Raw genomic sequence first — 12,486 nt, 5'->3', positions numbered from 1 at the left:
TTTTAAATTTTTAAATTGTTTTCATAGTTCATGTATTTTGTTGTTTTTATATTTTTATTTTTATTCACAGTTCATGAATTTTGTTGTTTTTATATACTTAGAAACTTAAAATGTGCAATAATTAATTGTGTATTTCCATAGGAATGACAAAATATAAATTAAATTAAATCTCTAAATTGTACTCATAGTATCATGTTTAAATGTATTTTTATGTTATTTTTATATACTTATGAGCAAGAATGACATGTGCACAAGTGTACAAGAATGACAGAATTTGGATTGTGGTATTTACACAAATTCCTGACCACAACTTGGATCTTACACTGTACTGAAGCAAAACATTCTTCAGGTCTTTGTATATCATCTTGACAGAGTAATGTTTAGGATGACACTCATTTAACTGATTTTTAAACCAAAAGTCTGCAATAAAGTGAAGTTTAATGTTGATTATATCCCATATAAGAATATTGCATGCAAGTATTCTTAGTACTCTTTTTACGTTAAAATTTATTTTATTATTTATTTAATTTTTATGCTGCATCCACTATAGATATTAAAAGTACATGCATGCATTTAAACAAAATAATCTTATTCCATTCCATGCTCTACTTACCTGAATCCAGGAGACCAAAACTTGCACAGGTTTTCTAATAGGTCAGTTGGTTGTGGGTTCAGCTGAGATTTGATCAGTTTGATCAGTCAGTGTAAGTCCAGAGCATCAGGAGAAAGCACAGGACGCTGTTGCTGTCTGCAAAGAGAGAGAGAGAGAGAGAGAGAGAGAGCTGGTGGGATGCAGGGGTTGAGCTGGGACTGCTGTGTATCTGCCTGGTTCATAGGTTTATGAGGAGGCAGGTCTTAAGTAGAGGTCTCTCTCAAAGTCACTGAATGGAAATGTCACGTCATGTCCTCTCCATTTCTGGCAGATCTGTTTTTGCATAATCTGTAAACGCATGCACGTGTGCAAGCAGGAGGAGGGATGATCAAGCATTTCTCCACTCTCTCCTTTCAATGATTGTCTATTTCACATGCATTTCATACTTCTTCTTGCATAAATTTAAGGTCAACAATTTTAGACAGCATCTTTGAAGGTTTGAAATTCCACATCTCACCTGTGTAGTAAACGATTCTCACCTCCAACTCAAGTCATCTGACAGCTAAGAAACAGCGTCCTCTCTTGGTCAATAACACATAGTGCATAGAAGCGAATGATCTTCAAAGCAAACATGGTTTGACATCATGATATTGATATTAAAAAGAGAGATTAAGTCGAGCATTAAAGACATTAGGACAGAATCAATATTTTATATCTTCAGTAGGCCTATTTAGAGACCATACTGGTTGTTTGTTTATTACTGGTTCCAACGGTCATGAAAAACTTAGCATATTTTTATAATGACTTCTAAAATGTATAATTGACTAATATAAGCAAATAATAATAAAATAAACAGTTTCAACTCAAGTCATATTTTGAGTTATTTAGCTGTTCAGTGGTTGTGTAATGTACTGTTAACCATAAATAATGACCATAATAGTTTAGATAAATATTTTAGTAGCGAAGCTAGTTCTTAAAACATGTAGGTTTTCAGAAAACAAAATGATTATATTGATTAATCAGCAGAAACATTTTCCTTGAAACTGTTGACAATTTAGAATCATTGTAATTCGCGAATGAATCGCTCTTTTGACCCTGGTGAATAAATCAGCATATGCTGGTTAGGTAGGTTTTGATGCTGGTTTAAGCTGGTCCTTTGCTGGTTTATGCTGGTCCTTTGCTGATTCATGCTGGTCCTTCACCAGCAACATGACCATCTTAAACCAGCTAAGGACCAACATAAACCAGCAAAGGACCAGCTTAAACCAGCATCAAAACCTACCTAACCAGCATATGCTGGTTTTTTCACCAGGGGAGTCGGTTCTTTTCAATGAATAGGTCAATGAGTCAGATAACACTCGCTGAATCATTTGAGGCCGAGTTTCACTCCCGATAAAAGAATAAAGAGAAACATTAGAACACAGAAACAAACATATCGCTGAATGAAGTGGATATTATTTACATTCAGTCTTACCAAACTTGCCCATGTTTCGTTTTGTCTGTAAGCGATAAAGAAGATTAAATTCAACGCCTGCATCAGAAGCTCGTGAACGATTTTGCTACAGATAACTTAACTTAGCCTAAACACAGTTTCCAATCAAGACTATTAGGACAGTACGAAATCTCTTAAAATACCAGGTACATTACCTTGACATTACCTTGAATATCTTAAATGTAGCAAAACTGGTACATATTGCATGTAACTTGTGTAAACACAATACCTCTACATATTCAGTCAATATTCGTATACATAAATATTTAGTACAATAGAGGGTTTGAACTTATGTGCGACCATATTGGAGATACTCGGTTGTAAACAACAGCATGGATTGCACAGTTAATGTACTACTAAATATGTTTTCCTGCTAATTTATGCTGTCCAAACCATGGAAAAAAACGTGTGGAAGCTGCTAAATCTTATAGGACTAAAAATTAAACTATTAATTAATTAATTATTTAATTACAAATTTCTTTAAAACAAAAAAGCATGTTGAATTACACAAACTTAAAAAATAATGCATTGAATTAACAGTGCTTGAATTTTAATGCCTTGTATTTTCAGGCCTTGCATTTTTAGGCTCTGAAATTTAGGCTCTGTTTTGTTTCAAAGACATTTGTCATTATTAATGAGCAGTATTAATTAAAATATTAGCCTAATATTTCACCTGTCTGACCAGAAATAATAAGAGCAAACGCAATTTTTTTTTTTTCCCTCTTCTCTTGATTTGTTATAACTTTTGGCAGTCTGTAGTACTCCAAATGTTTTTCCCGGTCCGACCGATTAGTACAGCCCAAAACATGACAATAACTGACCATTTTCAACAGCAGTTATCAGCAAAATATGCAAGTTTCCTTCGGTTCAGTGACACGTTTACGTTTAGTGCACCAATATGGCCAATTGATGACGTATCATGAAAACACCATATAGGCCTACTTTAACCAAGGTACATTTTTGCGATACCTTAGGTGGATCTGAAACTTTTTTTCTAATTATTTTGGGCTGCACTTTAAATTTTTGCCCTTTCTTGAATGGTGCATTGAGACAGTTTGATATGACTGACACCTGTTAAAGGCCTTAAGGTAAGGCAAGCTCACGCTGAAGTACCTGCCCTTTTTCAGATGTGTCCTCTCGTGCTGCCTCAATCCTTTTAAAACAGCTTGACAAGTCATGCTGACGACACCTTTCCTCTTCATTCATCTCAATGTGAAGTGTTGACTGCTGGTCTACAGAAACAGCAGTGTTGCTCTGCAGGAAGTCATCTCACCCCAACCTGTAATTTAACAGCAAACGGGTGGGTGGCGGGGGGGCCAGCGGCAGGCAGCGTCCCCTCTGATCGGCTTGTCTTCATTCCCCTCACACCACCGAGGGAAAAGCAAGGCTCCGGCAAAGAGCTGTCATTTGCTGCTGTCAGTCACTGTTCGGGTTTTGTGTACGCACCTCTTCCCAGAGATTTTCCAGCATCTGCTCTTGAGTGTTTCTTAACGTTTTATTGGAAGTGATTGTAACAAATTGTTTGAGCTGCTTCATAAAAAATATCCTGTGCAGAATAATTGTGTTAAGGAACAGAGCCGCAAGGACAAATAGTAAACAGCTTAAGACAACTAGATTTTTACTCTATTTTTACCCCGTTGTAAGTGCCCATATGTTTGATTTTTTTTTTAAATTCATTCAGCAGAAGTGTTTTTTAGTATTACTGATATATTGTTATAATATTTAATAGTATTTTGAATTTGCAATTTCAATTTTAATACCGTTGTCATGTCACAGTGTTTTGCGAAAGTATTCATACCCCTTCATTTTTTTCACATTTTATAATCGATCTACTCCATACACCATGATGACAAAGCAAAAACAGAATTGTCACAACTTCAACTAAATTCATTCAAAATAAAAAACCTGAAATAAGTACACTGCATAAGTATTCATACCCTTAACTCAGTACTTAGCTGAAATTAAAACAGTGTGTTTGACCTTCTACTATGGAGTGTAGGTTAATGTGGGAAAAAAAGTCATTTAAAGCAGTTTAACATAAGGCAGCAACATAACAAAACAAGAAAGAAAATGAAGGGGTATGAATACTTTTGCAAAGCACTGTATATTTAGTACTTAAATGAAAATTAGAAATGTTGCCTTTGCAACTAACTGAAAAATAGTTTTTCATGTTTAAGCTTTATTTGAAATACCCCAACATTATTTTTTAATCATTTTAATAATTTTTAGTTTGTTGGAGTTAATAACACCACCATCCATCAGGCAAAAATGGTTTTCTTAATAGCACACCTCTATTAAACAAGCTGCATGATTTGAGACATTAATTATGTCCATTGCACTAATGATGCGTAACAAGTTACATGCCAAAGCACTTAGTGTAAGAGGTTTGATATTGTGTAGTCATGTCGAACACTGAGTGATTTCATAGGTTTGTGTTTGGTTTCATTTGATTGATGAGAATTGTTAAAATGTATGTCTGCATGTATTTGTAGTCGGTATCATATTAAATATGTTATGCTATCAGAAAATTGTGATTTAAAACATTATATTTCAATGTCCTTTCAGAAAACAGAGCAGTAAAATGTCATTATTCAAGCATATCTACATATAAATGTTCGGCGGTGGTGTTCTTTCTCTGGTTGATAAAGCTGCACACGCTGAATATGACATTCAGTATGTCATTCACATGCATTGTGCTGCATACTTAACAGGTGGTTTACCTCATAAGTGATTATTTCAGAGGGAAGGTCAATGTCATTTCTGTGCTTTCCACCATAAAATCAGCCACGCATGCTGTCTTAACTGGCTGATGAACAGCTCTGTGTGCAGGTCTGACTGGTGTCTATCGGAGTGTAATCATGGAGGGAAGTGTGGCCATGGAGTCTCAACAGAGTGTGATGGAGTCGAAATTAAAAAAAGAGGATGAACGGTGTCAGGGAGTGCCACTGAATCACCTGACAGGAGGGTGAGAAGGTGAAGTCACACAAGGAGGGACCTTTCCTGAAAAAAAGGTGAGCGGTGATGCTGTGAGTGGTTTCTAGGGTGATTATATGCAGTTGTTCTGAGTGGTTTTTAATGTGTTGCTATGTGGTTGCTAGGGTGTTTTGAATGGTTGCTTACTGGACCAAGTTTCTATGATGTTCTGGTCTCTAGATAGATGGCTAGAGTTATTTCAATGTAAGTCTATGGGGTTTTTATCATCTGCCAAGCCTGCTGAGAAAAGTAATTGTCATAATGACGCTTTCCTGAGCCTTTTTCAAAGAAAAAAAAAAGATAAAAAGGCTGAATGAGAAAAAAAAGGAAAACTGTGTGTAATATCCACCACTGTCATCCCCACATCCAGCGTTTTTTTTTGTTGGAAGATCTATGATTTTCAGCTTACCATACAATTACACAGATAGAGGCCAGCTACAGCATTATGATTTACTCTGCCATGCTCCAATTACCATCCTCTGCTCTCTTTGATAGTGGATATTTGTCTGTGTATGGGTAAATCACTCACCATACATTGTCAGAAATAGGCCTTAACATGGTAATCTCATGCAAATGCTGAATATGACTGCAGATCAATTGGTCCACTCATCAACAGCGAGTAGTATTTAGACGCTGCCGAGGCTGCAGTCTTCGGGATCGCAGTAATTACTCATTGTCAGCTCTCAGCCAGGTGATTAGCACCGAAAAACAATGGCTCTGCTTTTCAGTTTGTCCCTTGAGGAAGCCTATTGTTCCTCAGGAGGGACGGTGTACCTAGAATGACAGAGATAAATAGTAATGCATTGACATTATCGTCATCCAGATCTCCTGAAAAGCCACGTGGGCTGATGTCCTTCAAGAAAATGTCACCCGTAGCTGGATGTGTTTTGGTCCTTTTGTTGAAGTTGGTCTAGAATCTATTGTCTTTCCAAAGATTTGACATATTTTAAAACTTCAGCACTCTGCCTGTAGCTTAAAAGCATCATGCAACTCATTTAATGACCATATTGTGGTTGAAACATTCACTTTTCTTCCAAACTGTCCTAGAAGTTTGAATCTGAATCTCTAACCAACCAATAAAATGTTTTATTGGTTACACATTGCATTACGTTATCTTGCTTTTTTGATGATCAGTGTGTTTTTGAGGAAAACATTCCAGAATTTTTCTCCATATAGTGGTCTGCATTGATGCCAATGGGTTGCAGGTCCAAACTGCAGTTTCAGTGCAGCTTCAAAGGGCTCTACACAATCCCAGTTGAGGAATAAGGGTCTTATCTAGTGAAACGATCTGGCATTTTCTAAAAATTAAATAAAAATGTATATACTTTTTAACCACAAATGCACATCTTGCACTAGCTTGACCTCATGTATTACATATTCAGACACGTGGCGTAGTCGAAGTACCGACTCAATGTTTACAAAGCTAATATGCAAGGAGTGTCAAAAGCTCTTTACAAAAAAAGGTAAAACAACAATGTCGGATGTTTTTGAAGTTGGAGGAGAAAATGAGATGGAGTTTTTTCACCCAACCCTACCTATACCAAAATTACACTGACGAAGAACGTCATGAAGATGCACATGCTCTTGGTTAAAAAATTAAAATTAAAACATTTTATTTATTTTTTTTTAGAAAATGACCAATTGTTTCACTAGATAAGACACTTATTCCTCAGCTGGGATCGTTTAGAGCCCTATGAAGCTCCACTGAAACTATGAACGATAACGATTTGGACCTTCAACCTGCTGATGCCCATTGAAGTACAATATTAAAAATAAAGGTTCTTTATTGGCATTGATGGTTCCATGAAGAACCGTGAACATTCATGGAACTTTTCAAAAGCAAAAAATGTAAACCGAAAAAGGTTCTTTCGATTTTTTAAAATTTTCTTAAAAATGGTTCTTTTAAGAACTGTTCACTGAAAGGTTCTTTGGGGAGCCAAAAATGGTTTTTCTATGCTATCACTGCAAAAATACCCTTTTGGAACCTTTATTTTTAGGAGTGTATGGAGAAACATTCTGTAATGTTTTCCTCAAAAACCTTAATTTCTTTTTGACTGAAGAAAGAAAGACATGAACATCTTGGATGAAATAGGGTGAGTTAATTATCAGGAATTTTTTTATTCTGGAAGTGAACTAATTATTTAATGCAATTTCTCTCTTTCTTAAGAAAGTGCTTTAAAATGTTCCTTTTCTTTAATTTCAATTCCTGTTAATTTCTTTACAGAGGGTTTCTTGAATAGAGGAAATGTAAGGAATGACGTAAACCATGTTTAATTATCCATCAGTGTTTTTTTTTTTTTTTCAAATTACATAAATGAATGAAATGTGTCAGTTAACAGAACCTCTCTATTAATATGTAAATGGAGATTTGCATTTTGCGGGGGTTAAGTGCAGCCGGTTCTCTATGCGATTGCACTTGACACACATAGGAATGAAGGTGTAAATGCATTCAGCTAAAAATATTCATATACTACCCTGATACATAACCCATCTGTTAATGCCAGAATGCATTTGGAATGCTTACCATTTGTAGTCAAGTTTAAATTAACTGATCTGGTTACCAGTGTAATCCAAAAAAAACAAAAACAAATATGAATCAGTCACAAATCAAGCATTTATTTCAATATTTTACTCCAAAATGTTTTTTTTTTTTTTAAAGTATCATCTCACTTATTTTAACAGAACTGGATGTTTTTGTACTGATTATCTTTTTCACTTTCATTGACAAACGTGAGCAAATATACTTACATATGGCCCCTAGGTGGCGATATAGTCTACTGGGTGAGTAATAAAGCCCCACTCTCTCCGTCTCTCTCTTTCTCTCCCTTTCTCCTCCGTTTTAATGGTTTGGCAGAGATAATGTGAGAATTACAGCTAATCTGTGTTTATTCCCATGAGACAATCACATTGTGTGCCTGTTCATTATTCACTGTGCCACAACATGCAGACATTTGAGTCCAGCTCAATTACACCAGATAGTCATTTAGAGACATCATTATTCTACACAACAGCATATATATGCACGTAACTGAAAGAACAAAGCAAAAATGCATTTCTCATTTTCAAAAGGGTTTATAACTCTGATGATAATTAATTGGCTGCATGCTTTTGAAGTGTGTAAATTAGTGCGCTGCTGTCTCTTTAAGAGGCAGGACTGTGCGCTACACCTCCACTCCCTCTCTCATTCTGTAGATGATGTCACTGTGGCTTCCCTTAGACCTTGGACAAATGATGTGGGTCTCTCTTTGGCGTTCCTCCTCTTTCCCACCCCTCTCTCTCTCCCTCAGTGTCTCCATCTCGTACTCCACTGCTCTCTTCATCAACAGAGGGACAGCAGCTGAGGAAACTTGATAGCACTCCATCCCCTTCTCTTCTCCTCTTTTCCCTTTTTTTCTTAATCTCCCTCTCTTCTTCTCTCTATCCCTCTCTCATTCTCCAGCAGCGATGTAGTTCTCTCTCAAACTTTAACAGCTGTTTGGCACTGATATCCATCACGCCTGGACCTCTATGGATTCATTCCCTGCTTCTTTTTGAGATCTTTCCAGAGTCGCCTCTCTCTTCGTTTGTCTTCTGTTTACTTCGGTGTGTTTGGACCATGGCCATGAAGGAAACCATACTCCCTATCAGCGAGGTGTCGAGTCCGTACCCGGAGGTCGTGGAACTCAACGTCGGAGGCCAGGTGTACGTCACCAAGCGCTCCACCCTGGTCAGCGTACCTGACACCACCCTCCACACCATGTTCACCCGCTGCAGCCCGCACGAGCTGCCCCGGGACAGCCGAGGGCGCTTCTTCATCGACCGCGACGGGTTCTTATTCCGATACGTGTTGGACTTCCTACGGGATCGGCAGCTCGTTCTACCAGAACACTTTCCGGAGCGGGAACGTCTTCAGCGAGAGGCCGAGCACTTTCAATTGGGAGAACTGCTTAGACTTTTAGGCCCACGTGTAGCCAAGCAAGGCTCGCTCAATGATGAAGGCTGCCAGAGCGACATCGAGGAAAGTTCGCAGAGTAGCGAGTTGGTGACTCGAACTGGGAACTGCGCCGCCAACTATGCGACTTCCTCTTCCGCCCTGGACAAGAGGTCGGGGTTTATTACGTTAGGTTATCGGGGATCCTACACCATGGTGAGGGATAACCAAGCCGACGCCAAGTTTCGCCGTGTTGCACGGATCATGGTCTGCGGGCGTATCGCCCTGGCGAAGGAAGTGTTCGGAGACACTCTAAATGAAAGTCGAGATCCCGACCGTCCACCAGAGAAATACACCTCCCGCTTCTACCTGAAGTTCACCTACCTGGAGCAAGCCTTCGACAGGTTGAGCGAGGCTGGATTCCAGATGGTGGCCTGCAACTCAACTGGGACGGCTGCGTTCGTTAACCAGTACAGAGACGACAAGATCTGGAGCAGCTACACGGAGTACATCTTCTTCAGTAAGTGACAGAGCAGCTCTCGGAAGCCTGCCGGTGCTGCACTTTAATTTGCTTTTCATGTAGCCGAGTGTTCCCAACCTTGTTCCCAAGGGACATGTCATATATTTCACAACCCAACCTCCTGCCTTTCCCCACCAAAAAAAAAAAAAAAAAAAAAAAACATGCACTTTATTTTTTATATGTGCATGCATGCATTTTATTTTGTGGCTTGTGTAGATTTCACGTTTCTGCTACTGCGTGCAAGTTAAATTGAAGCATGCTTGAAGATTAATATGAAGTACTTTTAAGTACTCAACATCTGTTGACAGTAAACTATTTTAAATCTTTAATGAAGACTTTGCATTCCTTCAAGAAGGAATAATTGACATTAAAGCATTGCACACTTGATCATTTGATTAATTACCAAAATTTCACAAGGAATAAACAAGGACATTTATTTTTTTTAACCAAACCTGCTTTTTGGTTTTTCTTCCGGTTGATAAAAATTATTTTTACATGCAGACAGAAAACACTCATGGTTTACTTCACTCTGCTTTATAACAGCTAATAGGTTTCTCTAAAATCAACTCTGATCTTTCTTTCTTTTCATTCCCAGTCTTCTCTTTCACTATTCATCCTCAATCCCATTTCGTCTCCCAATCGCACTCTCTTTTTTTTTCTCTTTTGAACACCTAACTACCCACACATGCTTTTTCTCCTGCGAGCTCCTCTTCAATATGTTCTGACTTTGATGCTGTAATTCAATGCAGTACATGTAAATGTGTGTCATAACTGGGACAGCTAGTGCCTTGGGCCTGATATACTGAATAGAAAGGATAGTAAGGCACACTAGGCAAACCCACGTACCACTTGTGTCCAATCATAAAGAAGTCGAACAGATCAAAGCCTCCTCGGCCAATGTAAATGAGAGTTGGATTAAACGATTGCCGATTAGTCCATTCTTACTGGTTGCCTCGGGTTTGTCGTTCTCAAGTTGTACAGACTAGCGCTAATCCACTGCAGGCTTATATGCTTTCACACTGCAGTGACTGTGAGTTCACTTTTACGAGGTGTCAACCAGAATGCGGTGCAGCGTGCGGTCTCTGACTGAGCTGATGTGATTGCGGTGGGCCGAACCGCAAGCTGGATTGATTGATCTGTGATTGATTGGTAGTTGGTTAATGCTGTGTTTTATTGAGTTCGTATGCTTCTTGAAGCTCTTGAAACATTTACGCATGTTTTAGTGGGGTTTGTGCATGTGCACGTTTAAGCTGAGATAAGGCATGGCTGCGTGGACAGGTGGAGAAGTGTGAAAACATGCTGATAAGGAAAAGAAGGACCGTCTAGGAGGAAGAAAAATCTCACTTTGGTAGACTTAAGCGAGGTAATGGAACTTCAAGAGCTAATCCTACCACTGCATGTCGCAGATAATGAGGCTGTGTGTGTATGTGTGTGTGTGTGAGAGAGAGAGTGTGAGTGAATGACTGTCTGTCTATATTTGTCTTTCACTGTGTTTCCTCCTAGGTTTTAAAAGATACTTGATGAAGATAAGATGTCCGCTCTGTGAAGCTGCCAAATGCTTTATTGACATAGATGTTTAACGATGATGTGTGCAATTATTTTGATGTTAAATCTTTATCCTATTCCATCTTCGGACATATTCCAAGGGTTTTCCAAAGACGTTTTTTTTTAATTTAATTAAATTTTATTTTTTAATTCTTACATTTTTACATTTGCTTTTCTCAAATCTGGAACATGGTTACATTATTGTGTAGAGACAAATAAAAGTTTTTTTTTGTTTAGATTATGTTGCTCATGCACCCAGGAGGTGGCAATAGGTGGCAATAGGTGAAGAAAATATTAGTTGAAACAGAAATGAGAGGTAGTTTGGAATTTTGAAATCAAAATGCACATTTTTTTGTATTTATTTGAAACCTTAGTATATTATTGGGATGTTTTTGTTCCATGTGCTCTTTTATAGTTGTATTCTCGTATTTGTGTGTGTCAATAGAATAATTCATTTATTACTAATAATTCTAATAATACTAAGTATTTTATATTAAATAAATAATTATAATAATAAATATTTTATTTTATATTTTATATACTGTGCTTTTATGCTATGTCTTACACTTACATTTATATATACTAAATGTTTATTTGTATAGAAGTATTTTATACTAATTAAATAAATATAAATAATAAATAAATATAGAGAATACATGAATAATAATAATAATAATAATAATAATAATTATTATTTTTTTATTGTATATGTTATATATACACTTTTATGCAAAATATTTTGCACTTAAACATTTATATACACTAAATGTTTATTTGTATAGAAGTACTATGTATTTAGATTTACCAATGTACATTATACTATATATATTTAGAAAAGTATAAAACATACTTTTATACACATTTTATACATACATATATATATATATATATATATATATATATTATACACACACACACACACACACACACACACACATTTATGTAATTTATTTTCTTTTGTATTTTTAAAATAAGAAAAGTAACCCTATGGTCAAGATTTCCAGTTCATTATCCATTATAGGGAAATAACCAGAAGAATAACAACATGCTGTAAATGGTAAAACCTAATTAGGACAATACATTAAAATAATATGGTAAGACACACCAATTTGCAATATCAAGCAGCAAAATTAGCTGTTTTGTACAGCTAAAAATCGCTGGACGTGGATGAGACCGGAAGCCAGATCCATAAAATTTACAAATGGCCACGCCCGCTATTACAGGAAGAAAAAGGTGGATAGGAAAATTTAAAAATGCACCTATAAACTTAAAACTTAACCTGCACCCTGCATTTTACATTTTTCGTATGATTTAGGAAACCGTTGAGGGTTGAGTGTATTTTTGAAGTGTTTCTCTCACTTTATTTGAATTTTAAATGTATTTATTATAGTGATGGCGAAAGTGTCCCTTCCCTGTGTCTCCGTCACACACCTGTCAGTTTATATTGTAACAAT

The 12,486-nt window shown here is 36.9% G+C and overlaps 2 protein-coding genes across 3 annotated transcripts in view; one reads left to right on the top strand and one right to left on the bottom strand.

The window, feature by feature from the left end:
- The window catches only part of loxl3a (lysyl oxidase-like 3a), a 28,782-nt gene extending 27,910 nt beyond the window's left edge, over positions 1-872 (bottom strand). For both annotated transcript variants that reach the window (XM_051127419.1, XM_051127418.1), the window contains exon 1: positions 614-872. The gene's annotated coding sequence lies outside the window, so the exon portion shown is untranslated. The remainder of the gene's footprint in view (positions 1-613) is intronic.
- A 6,981-nt stretch (positions 873-7,853) lies between these two features.
- The window catches only part of kctd8 (potassium channel tetramerization domain containing 8), a 39,498-nt gene continuing 34,865 nt past the window's right edge, over positions 7,854-12,486 (top strand). Inside the window, exon 1 of the mRNA XM_051127425.1 lies at positions 7,854-9,487. Coding sequence (XP_050983382.1) covers positions 8,653-9,487 — 835 coding nt within the window. The 5' untranslated portion in view covers positions 7,854-8,652. The remainder of the gene's footprint in view (positions 9,488-12,486) is intronic.

This window comes from Labeo rohita, chromosome 14 (assembly GCF_022985175.1).
Source record: "Labeo rohita strain BAU-BD-2019 chromosome 14, IGBB_LRoh.1.0, whole genome shotgun sequence".
Lineage (NCBI taxonomy): Eukaryota > Metazoa > Chordata > Actinopteri > Cypriniformes > Cyprinidae > Labeo > Labeo rohita.
Note: the sequence above shows the minus strand (reverse complement) of the source record. Positions and strands in the feature narration are given on the sequence as shown.